The sequence below is a fragment of the Polyodon spathula genome, chromosome 20 (genome assembly GCF_017654505.1).
Source record: "Polyodon spathula isolate WHYD16114869_AA chromosome 20, ASM1765450v1, whole genome shotgun sequence".
Classification (NCBI taxonomy): domain Eukaryota; kingdom Metazoa; phylum Chordata; class Actinopteri; order Acipenseriformes; family Polyodontidae; genus Polyodon; species Polyodon spathula.
In genome coordinates, this window is record NC_054553.1 from 30357826 (window position 1) to 30376782 (window position 18957).

Sequence of the window (18957 nt, forward strand, 5' to 3'; positions counted from 1 at the left end):
GTTCAGGTTTAAGTTGTTGAACCAGGAGGAGGGCGAGTACTACAACGTGCCCATCTCTGAGGCTGACGATGGGAACTTGGAGCTCAGGCAGAAGTTTGAGGTGAGACCCTTGCCCCGGCTGGGGTAATTGTGTAGAATAAGGATTACGTTGATGACACTTAAATTGAGCTTTTAAATAAAAACATCTTAGTATTGCAAAACTAGAATCGAACAACCGAGTACTGCAGTTTATTTCAATTTCCCTTTAGATGTTTGTTTCTCGTTTTGTAATATTGATTTTGTGGTGTTCCTTTAGCCCAGGGCCTGAACTGGACACATTCTCATGTCCCTGGGGTGGGCTAAAAGGAGCAATGTGTTTTATTAAGTAAACACTTAGACATGGTGCGTATTTATTATATAGAAAGGACACTGCTACACTGTTGAGTATTTATAATTTATTCTTGTACTTTCCTCAAACTTCTTCATAATAACGTACATATTTGGTTTGCACAGCTTCTGTTTACTTGACGCTGATCCAGTGAGATTATGATATGAATGCTCTCACATTTCCAAGTCGATCAGAGTTTACTTGGGGCTCAGCTCCTTTAATCACCACATGTTTTAAGTTGAACACAAACCAAGCGGCCATCCTGTGGTCTTGGTTACTGTGGAACAGGAGCGGTCGGGACTTCATTCTGTATAAACGCAGCCCCATTAGGGCAGGCTGGCATGGTCGTGTTTCTAATGCTCCAGTGAAGTGCTTTTGCCCATTAAACTGCAGTAAAATCCAAGGCTTCATTGTGGCAATGGGGCCTGTAATCACGTATTGCCGGTTATCAGTCTTTGACGGCCTGTGCTGTTTCCATAGCAATGTTGCAGGCACCAGTTAGTCATTATGAGATGCCCCCAGTCTGAACCATCTGAGGGAGGACTTGGTACCTGAGGGTCATTGAAAGACACTGGCAGTGATGAAACTCTGTGTCTCTTCAGTGCTGTGAAATCTAAATGTGTGCTTTTATATTGAAATGCCATGCACTGGCCACAAAGAAACATAAGGAAACATGGTAAATCATAGAGCTGTGTGGAAAAGCATATAACAAAAATATTTATTATAGTGGGTTTTTTTTCCGTGGATATATTTTTATTACAGTTTTGCAGCCACTATCCTTATAGTGGTATTTGGGAAGTTCCAAAACAAACAACAGCTTTGAATTTAAAGATACTCCTGCAACCATGCGCACCGCAGTCGAGCTCCTTAACCACTATGCAAAAGAGCTAGGTAAAGTGCAGAAGCAGCGTGGTAAACTTTTAAAAGGGGTAGGTTTGTAACTACAGTAAGCTCTTCTCATCTCTCTGCTCTACATTGTTTTACTATTAACAATAGCTGCTTGGCATTGTCCCTCTACTAATTCCACAGTCTCTCTCTTTCTGTCTCTCTCTCCTCTGTCTCTTTCAGGGCTGTCATATTAATATCCACTTCCTAAAGGTAGCTCTTCCTCCTTTATGTTCCAGTCACACATCTCCTCACACACTTTCTGTCGCTGGTGTTTGTAGTTATTGCTGCTACAAATAGATACAGTTTACTAACAATGAGACAAAGCCTGCTGTGGGTTTTTGTTTTATGCAAGATCCGGGAGCCGTGATTGGTTTTAGTCATTCTGAAACTCAGCAATAGCGTACAAGCAACATCCGAAAATACAACAATCTATTCTTTATTTTAGTTTTAAAAAATGTACGTCTCTGAGAACACTCAGCAATGCTGAATTTAGAAATACTGAAAGAAACTGCATTTCAATGACAAACATTTCAACAAGAAATATGTTGTACTGTTTTCAAAAGCAGACCAATCAAAAAGACTTCTAGTCGACCTGTTTGTCATTGAATTTGAGTTTCTTTTTAGCATTTCGAAATTCAGCAAAAACAGTTAGCTCTGTATTATTTATATTGCAATACCTTGAAGGTAAAATATAGTACAGTGTACCACATTTATTTTTAAGGTCTTTACATTAAATACAATTTGCACCATTTAAAAATATAAGTGATGTTCAAAACAAGCCTTTAATTGTATTGATTTTTTTGCAACATAACATTTCAATGTTTTTCGTCCGCCTGTGCTAGTTGATTTACAGCGGTGCGCACGTGTTGGGTGCCAGGGGCCTGCACGGGCACTGCCAGGGATGATCACGGATGAACGGAACCAGTTGTTAGTAAATTAGTAGCTCAGCTGTGAGTTCACTGGGGCGTTGCGACGGCATTGATCATCGCTGCATAAACCCGAGTTCAAATGTCACGTCTCCATCATTCCCATTTCCAGTGCTCTTAAAGGTGTGATCCCTGCGGTTTTTAAAATCCAGGTGTTTTTTGAGCTGCGTTGTTGTTCTGACATTGCTGTCCTTATCACTGTGAAGTCCAGCTTGTCCATTCTATTAGAGACCCCTTCACTTAACACATGCTGTGCCATCCTGCTTTTCTTAAACTGGGGGGGGGCTCTCATTGAAGCAGGGAGCCTTTGGATTCGGCATTAGAAATGAAAAGCAGTGATAAAGGTACTGTGGGGGTTTGACCTTGGATTTGAACACCTTGGATTAAGACACCCTTTAAATGGCACAACACTGAAATACTGTGCAGTTGTTTTCCTGTACGGTGTTTTACTTCTACTAGTCTTTTGCATCAACAGACTATAGAAGGTTCATTTTCCCTGTAAGCATGGTCTACAATGGCATGCCTTGTACGCATTTACTGAGGTGTACGGACCATGCACTGTGTCATGACTGTCTCGGACCAGAGCCAGAAGAATTGTTCATCATTTGAATGCAATTTTGAGTTATTTGAATAACAGGTGACAGTGGGTACATACATGCAAATGCCTCCCGCTATGAATGGATGTTAAATAATGTTTCTTCAATCACGACTCCAAACATTTGAAACATTTCACAACACAGTGCATTATTCACACTTCCTATACAGTCTTATGTTAGGACTTTCAATTCCTCATCAGTGGCTTCACTTCTGCAAAGCAGTCAGAACTGCTGTGCAAATACAGAGCAGGACCCTGTGATGTATAGTAGAACTCCCACCGCAACCCAGGCGGAGAAGGGTTAAACTGCCACTTCGTTCTCCAATCAGGAAGCTTGGAGAGCTGAAGGAAATAGCTGCTGATGGTGTCCTTCTCTGGAAATGTCAAAGTGACAGGGGGTCAGGGGCTCAGTGATGTACAATACTGTCGTTATTCTCCTGGAAACAGGAATAGCACAGTCGTTACGAAGGCAGCAGGAGGACACAGCAGCTCCTCCTGTCCAGGATTATCACAGCAGGATCATTATTGCTAGCCCTATTCCTTTTGCAGCTTGCATTAAGTTTGTAAACTGCATTAACTGTTATTTGTAGTTCATTCAGTGCGCCAGTCCCTAACATTAAAATCCTGTAGACTCTACAGATATATTTTAGGAATCTACAGAAAATGAAGTGTTTTGCCAGTGTTGCATATCTGTAGAGCATCTTTAGATATGACAAGAACCAATGTGATCCAGGAATCTCTATTAAGAGGAACATTCTATATTCTGTAAATTAGTTTTTTCCTAAGGGGTGTATGACTTTTAAACAGGATTGATATATCATAGCCAGACATATGCATTTATTCAGTACAGTTGCAATACATGCATTTACAATAGATTTTAATGACACTGTTCTGTTGCGTGTTTGTAATTATTCTGAGCACGGTTTATTCCTGATTCTCATGTTAAACTGGGGGTTCAGTGCCTGGCAACACCTTGTTTCATTTGAAAGCACTTTAAAGCACTTTTACCGAGCTCACTACCTGCACACAAAAGCCCCTTTGTGCTGTGCACTGGTTCTTTTTGTCTGGAAAATGTTCCTGATTAACAATTTATTGCTGCTTAAGAGCCGAAATGAATGCAGAGTTTGTATTTTCTGCTTAAAACGTACAACCAGGTACTTGTTTTCAAAAAAGGGTCCCTGGATTTATATTTTATATATATATACATAGAAATATACTTCCTTAAGATGGCACCTTTGCTCTAAATTACATTTTCTTTTTTTTATCAAAATCAGGCTTTTGGGGTGGGCTTCTTATTTTCGATAGAGTATTAGCAAGATAGTGGCAGATACTACTAGATAAAAAACACTAACTGAGCTAAAAAAAATACTTAGTCCTACACAAACACTTTTACTGAGTAGAGATGTCTAAAGAAAACAATGAATGCTAAGCTGTTCTATTATTATTATTATTATTATTATTATTATTATTATTATAATAATTTTTATGACAAAATACCCATAATACGCCCTTTCACTGCAAGGACAAGATGAACCATTAGATGGCAGCAAATGCCTATGAAAAGAAAGCCACTGGGCTGCTCTCAGCTGTTGCACTGCACTGAGATGGAACTGCATTACTGTTTACTTAATGACGACTTGTCATTTTAATGCACTGCTTTGTGCTCATATGTGGTGCTTATATAAACCTGGATAGATGGTTCACTTTACCACTTCTACACATCTTTGGGTAAAGACCTATACTGGAAGTTGCATTTCTGTGTTCATGCCTACACTGATTTGTGAGGGTGTATCTTCTGCACTACTTGTTCTAGGAGGCAGATGTTCTTCTGTAAGCTGTTCTCATTATAAAGAAGGCATGCGTGTGCCACCTGTGCATAGGTTCAGTAAAGGAGCTGCAACAAACTTTAGCAGGTGTTGCGCAATTAAGTTCCTTCCCCTTGTGCTGCAGTATTAAACTGCAGGAACAAATCCACACAGGAACCAAAGTGCTCAGGATGGTGCAGCCATGGAGAAGAGATTTACAGCTGCTGTGAACCTGTGAAGCTTCCAGGCAGATTTGAATCTTGAGCACAGAAATTAATCAGTGCATGATATAAAATAAAAAAAGAACAGAGTGCAGGAAATATTACTGAAAATGGATCCTCTGTTCTTTCAAGTCCAGTGCACAGTTATTCAGAAACCACAGCATCTGCAAACGAGTGTCTCAGCCACAATGCAAAAGAGCCGGGCTTGTTTGCATTTGTGGTTTTGGAGCTTTTAACCGACAGTGTATCACACCACACTGCCCGTTGCACTTGCAATGGTTCAGAAGCAGAACTCGTGTTTTCAGTGGTTCAGCCGTGCCACGCATAGCTTTTGAAATGCTGTGTGAAATTATCAAAGCCACTGACTGAGAGCGAGCTCGCTTTACTGCAGGACTGCATTCTTAACAAAAGTATTACTTTAGTCTTTAAGTTCTATGTGCTCAATGCTTGTTACCCAGGCAACGGGAAGCAGAGCAAAAAATCCCTCATCCTTGAACGCATTTTTGTATAAATACTCATTGTAGAGTTGATTAGAAGTGATAGGGTTTCTATAGACTCTCAGTACCGGCAGGGTAATTCTCCAGGGAGGGAGGAGGGATTCACTGTGATCTTTTGAGGTGTAAGAGAAGGAAGTTGGGATTTCTTAATAAGGATCTCATTATACATAACTTAATCATATTGCAGCCTCCTCTGGTGACAGCTCTGTAACTTTCTGAACTGCAGTAGATGTTAGATTGACCATCGACGGCCAAAGAAGCTCACAGAATTGAGCAAGGGGTTGAATAAAACATGAGCGGGTATCATAGCGCTCGAGTCTGCGGATCTTTATCAATGATCTGAAGAGAGGAGGACCATCTACACACATCCCTCTAACTCTAGATTAAGGTTGGTTTCATGGGTCTAGAAGGGTGACTCATTTCACTGATTACCTGATCGGAGGTTGATGCCGTTACTGAAACAAATGTTACAGACTTAAGAAAGCATCACGCTGCAAACATCTTAATGTTCACTGTTTCAGATTTCTAGAAATAGTGAAACAAATCACCCTGCTAAAGCCAGGATACCGATCCTATCGCCTATTGTTACAGTGGAAGCAGAGTATTATGGTGGCGTGGGTTAGTGTGTTTAAGGGTAGCAGGAACACCACTAGATGGCAGACTTTCCCCTCCATTAACTAAGGTTAAGCCCAGACAAGGACCAGACTTGTCCTAACCTCATGTAATCATACTTTGATCCTGCAGTACGACTCTGGTCAGTTATAAAGTGCCCTGTCCTGTATGGTTACAGGATCACAGTCTGAGCCAGCGGTCACAGCAGTATGACTCAGCTCAGTTGTAAAGTGCCCTGTCCTGTATGGTTACAGGATCACAGTCTGAGCCAGTGGTCACAGCAGTATGACTCTGCTCAGTTATAAAGTGCCCTGTCCTGTATGGTTACAGGATCACAGTCTGAGCCAGCGGTCACAGCAGTATGACTCAGCTCAGTTGTAAAGTGCCCTGTCCTGTATGGTTACAGGATCACAGTCTGAGCCAGTGGTCACAGCAGTATGACTCTGCTCAGTTATAAAGTGCCCTGTCCTGTATGGTTACAGGATCACAGTCTGAGCCAGTGGTCACAGCAGTATGACTCTGCTCAGTTATAAAGTGCCCTGTCCTGTATGGTTACAGGATCACAGTCTGAGCCAGCGGTCACAGCAGTATGACTCAGCTCAGTTATAAAGTGCCCTGTCCTGTATGGTTACAGGATCACAGTCTGAGCCAGTGGTCACAGCAGTATGACTCTGCTCAGTTATAAAGTGCCCTGTCCTGTATGGTTACAGGATCACAGTCTGAGCCAGTGGTCACAGCAGTATGACTCTGCTCAGTTATAAAGTGCCCTGTCCTGTATGGTTACAGGATCACAGTCTGAGCCAGTGGTCACAGCAGTATGACTCTGCTCAGTTGTAAAGTGCCCTGTCCTGTATGGTTACAGGATCACAGTCTGGAGGACCCTGATAAGGTGCGTCCTGAAGGAAGTAAGATGAGCTTGCTTGGCTTGGATTTTCAGAGTGAATCGTTTTCTTGAGCACGTGGGTGCAGTCTAATCTGCTTTGACGTTTTAATTCAAAGCTGCTTCAGTGAACTTGGTAATGCAGTTGTGTGTGTGTTCTAGGCTGGCTCAGTTAACCTCTTCTCTGCATATTATTTAGGGGTGTGTGACAGTAAAACTCTGTTCTAGTTTCAGTGCTTGTAATAATTTTCATTGAACTTGTCTCTTTCTATTGTGTGTGGTGCTTTTTTTTTAAATATTGTGGCTTCCAGGCACCAACACAAACAGGTTAGGTACAGTACAGAAGCCACAACAAAAGAGAGGCAGAGTCAGGACAACAGTAACACTTAACATTAAGTGTCTCTAATTACTATGTATTTACACAGTAATTCCATTGTAAATACATGTGTACCTACACATAATTCCCATGTTATTATGTAGAGTTACAATCTACTTAACGTGTCCATCATTTTGCACAAGATATTTAAGTACACAATTGTATCAGAAAAGGGTTATGGTTATAGCATTCCTTTAGTTTCATACACTTCTTCCCTGTAAACCCAAAGCTGTCTTCCTGTGCCCCTGTTCCAGGTGTTTGAAAGCTCTACAGGCTCATGGCTTTTGCTCTGTGCTCTGCCTTGCTTTGGGTGACACTTTGCTTTGGTTTCCAGAAGTAAAGGAAACAACAGTGAGCCTCACGGAGGCACCTCAGTGATACGACACAGGAGCCAGCTCCTGTTGTTTCTGTCAGTAACCTGGTTCACTGCATGACTTCTCCAGCCTGTCCAAGTCTCTCTGCAGTCAAGCATGCATGTGATGAGCCTTTTATAAAAGGGAACCCAGAAGAAACAGAACTGCATGATCCGGCAGCATGCAAGTGATTTCCGATTTAGATCTTATATATATATATATGTTTTGTAAATGAACAAACAAACAAAAACAAACATATCCCTTAGATGGCAGCATTATTTTTCTGTGCCATAAATAAAAATACACAAGTCAGGGGGGGCGGTTACATCATGCGTTTGCACAGGCGTGCATAGTACCAGCCCACACGTGTACAGTCTCTGTCACAACACCCTTTACCTCTTCTTTACACTGCTGCAAAAGCCTTGACAGGTCAACCTGGCAAGATCCGGCAGCATGTAGAGATCTTGACAGGCTAACTGGCAGATTGCAGAACAGGACCAAAGCAGCGCTCAGCCCTGTCGGGGGCAGTGTGTGCTGTGCTTGCGTTTTCCTTGTGACTCTTCCTGGACACAGCAGCTTGAGACCTGCCTGCTGTAACACAAATCAGTCAGTGAGAAATCCAACTCTTAGCTGATTTGGGCTGAAGCAAGGCAAGGCAAGGCAAGGCATTCATTAGAATCAAGGCAATGACTTTGATTTAGACCCCACCTCTCTTTTCAGACACTCAGTGACTTTAATAGTTTGCTTTAATTAGGCTGCTCTGCGGTGGTCTCGTTATCATCGCACAGCATTGAGCAAGACGGTTGGGGCTTCAGAGCAACGTGAACATACCTGCCCGCAATCAGCACTAAGGAGTCTTTTCAGAAGCAATTCTGTCTGGAATAGTTAGTAAGAAACAACAATAGAGAGTCCTGCAGAACCAACGTCATGTCATATTAAACAGGTAAGAAATGACACATTAGGAAAATGTAAATGTAATCCAGTATCTTTTGATCTCACAATTGTCTGTGCAGTGCTCCTCCAAACCTCATGAACTGCAGCAGGAGTCTGTCACTGCTGGATCGTTAGATAAGTGATATCCCACAATATCAGATTTATATAATTTAGCTAAATATTACTGTCAAAAAAGGCTGGAATGTGCTGGGGAAAAAAAACTAGTAACCCGCAAACTATTCCGACCTCAGAAGATTGTATTTGGCTGGTAACATGATGCAAGGACAGGTTATCAAGCAGCGGTTTCTAAAGCCCCAGGGCACCCCTCAATGAAGGAGCTGGTGGAATCCAGGTCCTGAATCACACTGAACTGGCTCTGGTGCGCCCCTCAGGTCCAGCCTCTGAACCTCTTTCATTTGTTGATGTAGAAAGCCAGGCTCGGCCCCACTAAGAAGGTGATCAGCCCTCCAGATGATAAGCAAAGTTTACCTTCAAACAACCTGGACCGGGTCAAACTGACTGACTTCAACTTCCTGGCCGTTCTGGGCAAGGGCAGCTTCGGCAAGGTGACACTTCCTTTATTTAGTCATCTGTTATTTAAATTCTGTCCACTTTTCATTGTGAGGGATGGAATATACAAAAATCCCAATACAGTTTATCTTAGTTAAAAAGTAAAATAAACTAAATTCAGTGCCAGACTTTTTCGACTAGAAAACTTTTTCAAGGCATTGAAAACAGACTTGTAGTCAAAATGTTTACCATTGAACTAGTTTAGTCTTTTTTAGTATTTGCAGATAGGGCCCCTAGTGGAACCCTGTGGATGAGCCCGAGAGTGTGTAATGAGTGCAGGTGGTGGAAATGGGACTGAATGGCGCCCCCTTGCTGGTGTTCCAGGTAATGCTGGCGGAGATGAAGGGCTCAGACGAGCTGTACGCTATCAAGATCCTGAAGAAGGACGTGGTGATCCAGGACGATGACGTGGAGTGCACCATGGTGGAGAAGAGGGTGCTGGCACAGCAGGACAAGCCGCCCTTCCTAACACAGCTACACTCCTGCTTCCAGACTGTGGTAAGCAGCCCGGAGGGATGCACAGTGATAGCTTACTGTCTAAACATGGGCTTTACAATGCTTACCTGTGCTTTAGTATACTTTCACTTCCACTGCTCAGGAGATTGGACTGGGCTTTCATACCCCGTCTCCCTGCGGTTAGCCTGTGCTTAACATGAGACTTGATGGCAGGGAGTAGAGTGGCCTGGGTCTTTCTAGTGCCACTGTCAAAAGGCTGTTAAGAAGCTGATTCTGGGACTGTAGCACGCAATGTATTTCATCTTTAAATTCCCTGAATGTGAATAGTGCTGCTGTGCAGTAATTCTCTGATTAGGTGGAGAGGTTGTTTGCATAGTGTGTAAATTAGGGTTTAATGGGGAGGCAGATCAGCTGTTCAAAGAGTTTTGCAACGGCGCCTTCAAATGTGGTGTTTAGGTAAAATAACTGACTCTGCAGCTTTCGTAGGTACTGCACGTGATGCGTGTGATTTTACTGAGGCAAGCTGGTGCTGTATGTGATTTACATGGAAAACAGTCTCCACCTGAGCACACTTCAGGGTAGCTTAGTGTCAAAAGAGAAAGACTGATGTTGTCTTTAACTGCTTGAACCAGTAATATGATTTGTTTCACTGTGTGTGATCTGATCACGGATTTGGCATTCAAACGACACGAATGACATAAAGTAAGGAAAACAAAGAGTCGTTTCTTGTCGTCTGCTTACACGAGTTCTGTTTTATCTGCACGGAAATTTAATTTTGCAGGTGAGATTGGTTCATTGCTTGAATTGCATTTTAATAAATCTGAAAAGGTGGGGGGGTCTAGAGTGGTTGCAGTCTTTCTATACCCACGGGGTGTTTCATTTTAGTTTTAAAATATTATCGTGTAACACAGCCTGGAATATGAATAAATAGGCTGCCCTCCATCGTGCACCCGTGCAATTCATGTAGTGTTTCTAAAATAAGATGTGACAGAAGCCTGCTCTTGTCTTAAGTAGTTGCCTCTGTATTAATCAAAGTTTCTTTTCATGTGTAACTCTACACAGCTGCTGTCTTTTCTACTTCAGCCGCTTTCTGTCAGGAGACAGGAACAGAAGCGTTCAGTGGGACTCGTGTTTCATCATGTTTACCTGTGTTAGTCCATTCCGGACTGTTTTCAGCAACACTGCACAACACTGATGAAGGCATTAGTCGCGTTTCTACCTGACCCCTCCTGGATAAGCCAGTGCTGGATTTGTTTTGGAGCTTTTTAACCCACCTGGCTGGTTTCAGTCACTTGTTTTTAGTGGATATCCAGGGTTAAGTATGGATCAGTGGGTGATGCAATAAGGATTATTCCCCACGCTTGAAAGTGCTGTAGCATAAGGTGGCTATTTTAACCCTTTTAGTCCTGGCGGGACCGTAGCGCCATTTAGAGTTCTTAAAGTACTCACAGGATTTTAAAGTCCCATTCACCAAAATGTATGTGCATTTTTTTTTTTTAGTGATATAACTTAATTTCACATTCTTCAGGTTGACAAATAATTCTGGACTGAAAGGGTTAATAAACTTTAGTTTTCCTTGACTGTTTACATCTCTGTGTTTCTTCTTTCCCAGGACCGCCTGTACTTTGTCATGGAGTATGTAACTGGAGGAGACCTCATGTACCACATCCAACATGTGGGGAAATTCAAAGAACCACAAGCAGTGTAAGAATCCCTCCAGCACTGTACACAAGCAGCATCTCTCCAGCACAGTGCACAAGCAGCATTTCTCCAGCACTGTACACAAGCAGCATCTCTCCAGCAACACATCATGCAGTAAAATGAGTGAGGAAGTGGCACCCCTGCACAGTCCGTGGCTGTGACCCTTTATTCCGCTGTGTTTCATTGCAGGTTCTATGCAGCAGAGATTTCTGTCGGGCTCCTCTTCCTGCACAAGAAAGGAGTTATATACAGGTGAGTCCCACTCCTTTAAACAAGGGATTCCACTTGAATATAAAACTAAAACAAAACCGCTCTCTCACAATGCTGTATATGTGTGTGTATTATTTTAGAGGTATATATAATATAAATATATAGTATATCCAATATACTACTCGTACAGCTTATATTTCTAACATGTAATTCTACCTTGTAAATGCTGTGTTGCACCAGCTTTATGTAAATCTGTAGAATTATATAGATTACAAAGCTGGTAAGTGTTTTTACTGAAGTACTTTAGTATGCCTTTGCAGATGGGTTTTATAGGTGGCAGTGCAGGCTCCTTGCTGTACGTTCTAAAATGTTCTTTAGATGCTTCTATAAAAGATGTTGAGCTGCTGCCTTGATGTTTAGACCAGAGTGGCAGCTTTGCTCCAAATAAAAGGCAATAAACAGAAATGAAGGAAGGCTCGCACTCCCTGATGTCACAATATGGTTTTGTCAGGTGTTGTTTTTTTTTTTTTTGTTCTTTACTTTGGTTTTGAACAGTGGGCAGACTACCATGCAACCCTGCTGCTCCCCAGCGCTGTGCAAGTCCCACTGGTGTGCTTCAGTTAGTTTCTTTTTGTTTGTGAACGCAGGGATCTAAAGCTTGACAATGTAATGCTGGACGCAGAGGGACACATTAAGATTGCTGATTTTGGCATGTGCAAGGAGAACATGTTCAATGGAGTGACAACGAGGACGTTCTGTGGGACCCCAGACTATATTGCACCCGAGGTAAGAACACCAGGGCTGTTGCTATACTGCATTTTACACCATGCATATAAACGCAGGCAAGGAGAGCATAAGAAATGATTCACTGTAGAAGCTGTTGCTTTGAATAACGACTAGACAGACATTTACATGTGAAGTCTTTATAAATTCTTGTGTTTATTATAGAGCGGGTGGCTGGGTCTGTGCTGAGAAATGAGACCATATGCTGTGGAACACATGTGCCTGTGTTCACATAACTAGCAGTCTTACAAACCCTCCCCCACCATCAATTGCACCCTGAAGCACAGTGCTGATAAATGTGGTTCACTGCATGTGCTGTACTTTTGTTTCCAGCCCAACAAAGTTATTGATTTCCACTAAAGAGCCGTTCAGGGTCAGGTATTTCCAGGCACAGCATTCCCCCTGTTCTGCTCTGTGCTGTACTGTGACTCTTTGTTTAAAATCCTGCTTAGAAAGTGTTTTGTTCATCCTTCCTTTTCCCAGTGCAACAGGCGGGAGAACTCGGTGGCAGTGGCACAGGAGTGAATTAGCAGTGTTCAGCTGGAGAGCAAGATACATTAATCTTTGAAGCACTGAGCTGGAGAAGAGCAAAAAAAAAAAACACATTCACTAGATTGTTAGGAGTGTGAGGATTAGAAAATGCAAAGATGACGGCCAAACCTCTAGCTCCTTTGGCAAGACCTTTATTCACCATCTCTGGCCTCTATGTTATAACATTTCTATTCTGGTATCCTGCACGCAGTCTTCCCTGTGCCAAGTTCTCTTAAGAGAGAGAGAGAGAGAGAGAGAGAGAGACAGACAGACAGACAGACAGACAGGCAGGCAGACAGACAGACAGGCAGGCAGGCAGACATCTTCTAGGCATAGCACAGAATGATTTAGCTCTGCTAGCATGCAGTAGTGTCTGCTTCCTCCAACAGGAGAGACACTGGCTGGTTTATTTAGGAACATCCTTGAAAATTATTATTTTGTCTTTGTTTTGGCAAACACTGTAACAGCTTACAGAAAATATCATCAGAGGTCTTCCTGGCACACATTAATATATTCTAAGTGAATATATACGTCCGGGAATGGGGTCAGCACTCGGATCAGTTAATGGAATCGCTGGAAGATTAGCTTCAGGGTCTGCCGTTACAAAGCCAGTCACTTAATGTGAAAAAGTAATCCAGGCTGAGCATTATAAAGCTTCAGCAGTAATGCTGTGTGGAATAGATGAAAATCAGCAAGATGCACAGCAGATGGGTAATCGTGTTGCATTTCTTATGGTTAGCTTTTGAAAAACTGCCTAGAAATCTTAGTTCATTAGTACAGCCCGTTCCCCAATTAAAGACCAGTCTGGCCTGTAATGCCAGTGAATGCATAGACTTTGGACTTGCGATTGTGTAATTGAAATAGGGATTCTTCAGTTTATCAGCATGAGTTTATCAGATTGAACTAAAGCAACACAAGTACAGCGCGGTTCAGTCCGTCCTTTTCCTAAAGGAAGTGTGCCCATGTTGTCATTATTAATGGTGGCTGTGTTGACGTGGATGCGGTGAAGAGACAGTTCAATTGAATGTGTGTGGATTTATGAAATCTAATGGACAGGGCTTTTACTGAGCAGTAAACCAACAGACGCATCTCTCCCGGAACTTGGTCTGAGTGCTTTACAGAACAAATGCAGGAGAGAGAGATCAGGGGGCGGCAACAGTAGCCGACAATTGCAGGAGCCATTCTGCACCCAGCAGCCGTCCTCCAATAAGAATTTCAATTCAGATTTTTTCATGTGGAGTCTGTGTGGAGCAATGCTGGCTATGCACAACTGAGAAGAGTAAACTGCCCTGCTTGTATTACTGTAAGTTCACTGAACAGTCACATGCACCATGAGCAATCAGAAACGTAATAAACATTTAGAGGTTCGGCTGTCATCAGCTCCCTGGTCCCTGTAATGGCTAATAAAGTGAAACTGCAGTTTAAGTCGTGATATTTTGCAAAGGCAACCATTCAAAAAAACGTTTGACTATCTTTCTCAAGGGAGCATGTATCTGGAGCCAAATTAGCAGTAAATGTTGATTCACCTGGATTTTTGATAACAAGCAGTGCAGAAAGTGCCTGCAGGCTCGCAGAGCTGAGCAGTTACAAAACCCTATTACAGTTTTAATGATGCTATGCATACTTAATAATTGCTTTCCTTGGTTTGGAAACATGCTTCTTCCCGATGTGTTTACTGCAACTACTCAACTACTGAGTGTGAGTGCGTGCGAGTGCGTGCGAGTGCGTGTGCGTGCGTGTGTGTGTGCGTGCGTGCGTGCGTGCGTGCGTGCGTGAGTGCGTGTGTGCGTGCGTGTGCGTGCGTGCGAGTGCGTGTGCGTGCGTGTGAGTGCGTGTGCGTGCGTGTGCGTGCGTGCGAGTGCGTGCGTGTGCGTGTGTGTGCGTGCGTGCGTGCGTGTGTGAGTGCGTGCGTGTGCGTGCGTGCGTGTGCGTGTGCGTGTGCGTGCGTGCGAGTGCGTGTGCGTGCGTGCGAGTGCGTGTGCGTGCGAGTGCGTGTGCGTGTGCGTGCGTGTGAGTGCGTGCGTGCGTGCGCGTGTGCGTGCGTGCGAGTGCGTGCGTGTGCGTGTGTGCGTGTGAGTGCGTGTGCGTGCGTGTGAGTGCGTGTGCGTGCGAGTGCGAGTGCGTGTGCGTGCGTGTGCGTGCGTGTGAGTGCGTGTGCGTGCGTGTGAGTGCGTGTGCGTGCGTGTGCGTGTGCGTGCGTGCGTGTGCGTGCGTGTGTGTGCGTGTGCGTGCGTGCGAGTGCGTGTGCGTGCGTGTGCGTGCGTGTGAGTGCGTGTGAGTGCGTGTGCGTGCGTGTGAGTGCGTGTGTGAGAGAGTCAGCACTGCAGACTGCTATTGTAGTGAAGGAAATAACACCACTCGCTGCAGCAGACCACTAAATGAATCTTGTGTAAGCCCATGTAGAAAACTGTCAATGTTTCCTTTTTTTGTCCTCTACTGGAATTAGTTATGAAGTTATCCTAGCGTTGTCTTTCTGTAGAGTCACGTCACCCCGTGCTAGCTGAAAGATTTCATCTCTCCTTTGTTACGACCAGCGTGCTTGCAAAATTTCAAACATCCTGGAGGTGGATGTGGAGCTCAGAGCTGCTAGTTTTTAAAGATTGATCTATGGGACCAGGCCTGGACGCTGTGTCCGCAGCCCTACTGATCCTGCAGAGTGCCTGGCATGACAGTCCATGGTACAGGAAGGTGTTCACGAATTTCAAGTGCTTGCAGAACCGGTAACCATCGCGTCCTGCAAATCAACATTGTTTGCTGACGACGAGCACCATATGAGCTGTCACTGCATTTTAACAAACGTCACATCAGATTGTCACTATACTTTTTTTTTTTTTTTTTATTGCATCCCCTCCAACCTTAAATATTCCAGATTTGTTCTGATTTCTGAAAGGATAAGGAGGCTGATATTTTGGGTTGATTACAGAATGTACTGGATGTGTTGAATTGTGTCTGGAACAGCTCTGAAGAGAGAGCTCTGAGCAAGCCTAGCCTTGTCTTTTTCAGCACTCCATTATGCAAGACCTTGCACTTCCACGCTGTGACTCGTTATTTTAAATTACACTAACGTGTGCAGCACTAAATAAATCAAATTAACTGTCAAAAGATCACACTGAATAATATTATATTTTCAAGTACTGTAAAAAGCCATGGTTTCTTCTCCTTGGTAGAGTTTTCACTCCTTCCAAGATCATTGTTGAGTTGAATTCTCCCCCATCCTCAGTTCCGGGTCACGGCCACTGGAAGAAGACTCCAGATTCAGGGTTATTTTAAATGGTCATTTCATTTCATACTTTGGTCCACTATGAAAGGCGCTATATAAAATAAAGATTGATTGTATCAATTTATTGGAGTCCAATAAATTGTAGTTTATTGGACTCCATGTTTGACAAAAGTACCAACTGTAGAAAAGAAAATGTGGATACTACTTCAAGAAAACTGGAATCAAATGACACCAGGGATTTTGAGAAAGTACACAGACACACTGCCAAAAAGATGCCACGCTGTTGCTGATACCAAAAGGGGGGCCAGACTAAATATTAGCATTAACAACAGCTTCAGACACAGCTGTTTTAGTTTTGAATTAGTTTCATGCAAGATGAATTTTTGTAGTAAATGAGTAACGTATTTGTGTGCAATTCTGACTAAATGAGAAATCTTGAGGTGTTCTAATAAATGTGTACGCTACTGTAAACGATTGAGCAAGCAGGCAATAGAGAATACAGATAGTGTATTCTACTGTACATGAGTTCACAGGCTATGCAAAGAGATAACTACTTCCTATTGCAGCAGTATCTCTTACAGCAAGTGGCATTGATCCTCACAACTGATAAACAATGTGCTGCAAGTAAGAAGCAGATTGTTGTTTGTCTGGATCTCTCCATCCTTGCTCTCCCTTGTCTCGTTCCCAACATCTCTGTTTATAACACTCTTGTTTCCATAATGCTCAGCATTTTCCTATTTCTTAGAAGCATTTCTTGGAAAGAAGTTGTATTCACGTGGCATTTGTTCAGCAATTGCGGGATGCTCCTGCAAATTATCCGATTGACATTGATATGTTAAATATTGCCTTGTGCATCCTAATTGCGTTGCACTGCATGCATGTGTGTTAAAGAAATGGAAGCCTGATTCTACAGCTAAAAATATCCCACAAAAAATATATATATTTAAGTTGAATTAACTGTAGTACAAGTAGTCTTTCTTTAAATAAATAAATAAATAAATAAAAGGTTTACTATGTGGAATCTGATTCTTGCTATAAACAGAGTAAGACTGTGACTGTAATGTTTTACTTGTTTTAACCTTAATTATATTTTTGCCTCGACAGATTATTGCATATCAGCCATATGGAAGATCAGTAGACTGGTGGGCCTTTGGAGTCCTGCTGTACGAGATGCTGGCCGGGCAGGTTAGTTACCGAACTTGGTTAAATAGACCAGGTTGTTAACAAATCCACAGTGCAGTAGGGTTCAGGTTTAGGGCTCATGCACAGACCAAGTCAGTCCACCCTCTTCCTTCATGGCTTGTGCGGAAACGCTTCCCATTATCGGTGTCTGCTGGCTGCTGGTTTGCCCGGGGATGCCAGTGGCGAGGTGTGTAGATGTTGAAAAGCACGGCACACTGTGACATGCCATGCGTGCAATGGAAGCTCATAGATTGGTACCTTGGTGCCCCAGTTTCTTTAAGACTGGCTTCATTTTTCTGTCTCATTTTTGATCTTTTCCTCTATCTTATGATGTGTTGTTTTTTTTCTCTCACTCTGTAAATCTTGCTCCGTCTTCTTGTCAGTTTTGTCTAAACTCTGACTCAGTCGACAGGATCAAGTTGGGGTGTGCTTGGAGATGTGCTGTGTGCACTGTACAGTGTATACAGCATGGTGCCCTCCCAGTGACAGCTAGCAGGCAAGGAAATATACAGAAAAATATTCCAAATATTTGTCATTGGATTAACTAAATCTTGTTGCATTTCTAAACTCTGCTGAGTGTTTTACAGCTCCGGACGCATGCACAGTATAAATGAATTTCTGTTGGATGGTGGTGTTTTTCAAACCACTAGCCACCGTCTACTCTTCTTTTTGGCACATCTAAATTTGAGGGTGGCTTAATAAATAGAGAAGGATTGGTGCAGTGAATGTAGGAGAGCTTCACTGGCATGTCCTTCATCTCCTGTTCCTGATTATGAATCTAGTTCAGGCTCAATACACTATGGCTGTGCATGGTATTAGTTCTGCTTGTCTTCCTCCTTCATATATAACATGCAATTGAAGGATCAGTCATTTTGCATGCTTTGTGTTTGGTTTCTTTTATGCATATCTTGTTTTTGTGTCTCCCTCCAGCCGCCCTTCGATGGAGAAGACGAGGACGAGCTGTTCCAGTCCATCATGGAGCACAACGTGTCCTATCCGAAGTCCATGTCCAAAGAGGCGGTCTCTATCTGCAAAGGGGTGGGTCAGCCTCGCTGTGTTGCCATGGCAGCGCTTCTTAAAACCGCCCTGCCTAACCCTGTCTAATGTGATAGTGTAATACAAATTAATACTGCAGCTTAGCTTAGCTGTATTATTCATTCTAACAAAGGGAATTCGTTTGAGAGGGATGTGCGAGCTTGTGCAGTGGTTATGTGATTCTGGAAAGCTATATGCATTGTCTGGATAGCCTAAGTAGGATCTTCAGTGGGAATGCTGTATAACAAATGACACACATAAGAAGCAATTAAAATGATACCAGGCACAGTAAAACCTCATTCTCTTGAAGCTGTGTTACTACCTTGTGTTGCATGGGGAAAAAGAGACAGTACTTAATATATTTCATCTGAGAAGGAGATGTATGAGCCGAGCTTTCTTGCTGTAACATTTGATAAATCACAGCTGTGTTGAAATCAGCATAAAAAGAGAGTATGGGCGTGCAGTATCTGTGGTTCCTTATAGAGCCTATAGGCCTTTTTTCAGACTTTCTTCTAGCAAAGACTAAAACTTATGTTCTTAAAAAGGCTTTCAATTGAGCTCCTTGGTTTGCAGGTCTAGTCGTGGTGTTAGATGTGAAGCACGTTGACATTGTTATAGTTTGGTTTGCAGTCAGTCCTACTAGAAAACCCTAACCCTAACCATAACCTCCTCAGTCAGTCCTACTAGAAAACCCTAACCCTAACCATAACCTCCTCAGTCAGTTCTACTAGAAAACCCTAACCCTAACCATAACCTCCTGAGTCAGTCCTACTAGAAAACCCTAACCCTAACCATAACCTCCTGAGTCAGTCCTAC

General features: G+C 42.9%; 1 protein-coding gene across 2 annotated transcripts in view; it reads left to right on the forward strand.

Moving 5' to 3' along the window:
- Positions 1-18957, forward strand: part of LOC121295549 (protein kinase C alpha type) — a 103321-nt gene that overhangs the window by 78433 nt on the left and 5931 nt on the right. Inside the window, exons 8-16 of one of the 2 annotated variants that reach the window (XM_041220322.1) lie at positions 7-100; positions 1436-1465; positions 8882-9019; positions 9348-9521; positions 11092-11183; positions 11370-11432; positions 12038-12176; positions 17029-17109; positions 18037-18144. In XM_041220322.1, coding sequence (XP_041076256.1) covers positions 7-100; positions 1436-1465; positions 8882-9019; positions 9348-9521; positions 11092-11183; positions 11370-11432; positions 12038-12176; positions 17029-17109; positions 18037-18144 — 919 coding nt within the window. The remainder of the gene's footprint in view (positions 1-6; positions 101-1435; positions 1466-8881; positions 9020-9347; positions 9522-11091; positions 11184-11369; positions 11433-12037; positions 12177-17028; positions 17110-18036; positions 18145-18957) is intronic. The other variant, XM_041220323.1, reaches the window with a different exon arrangement.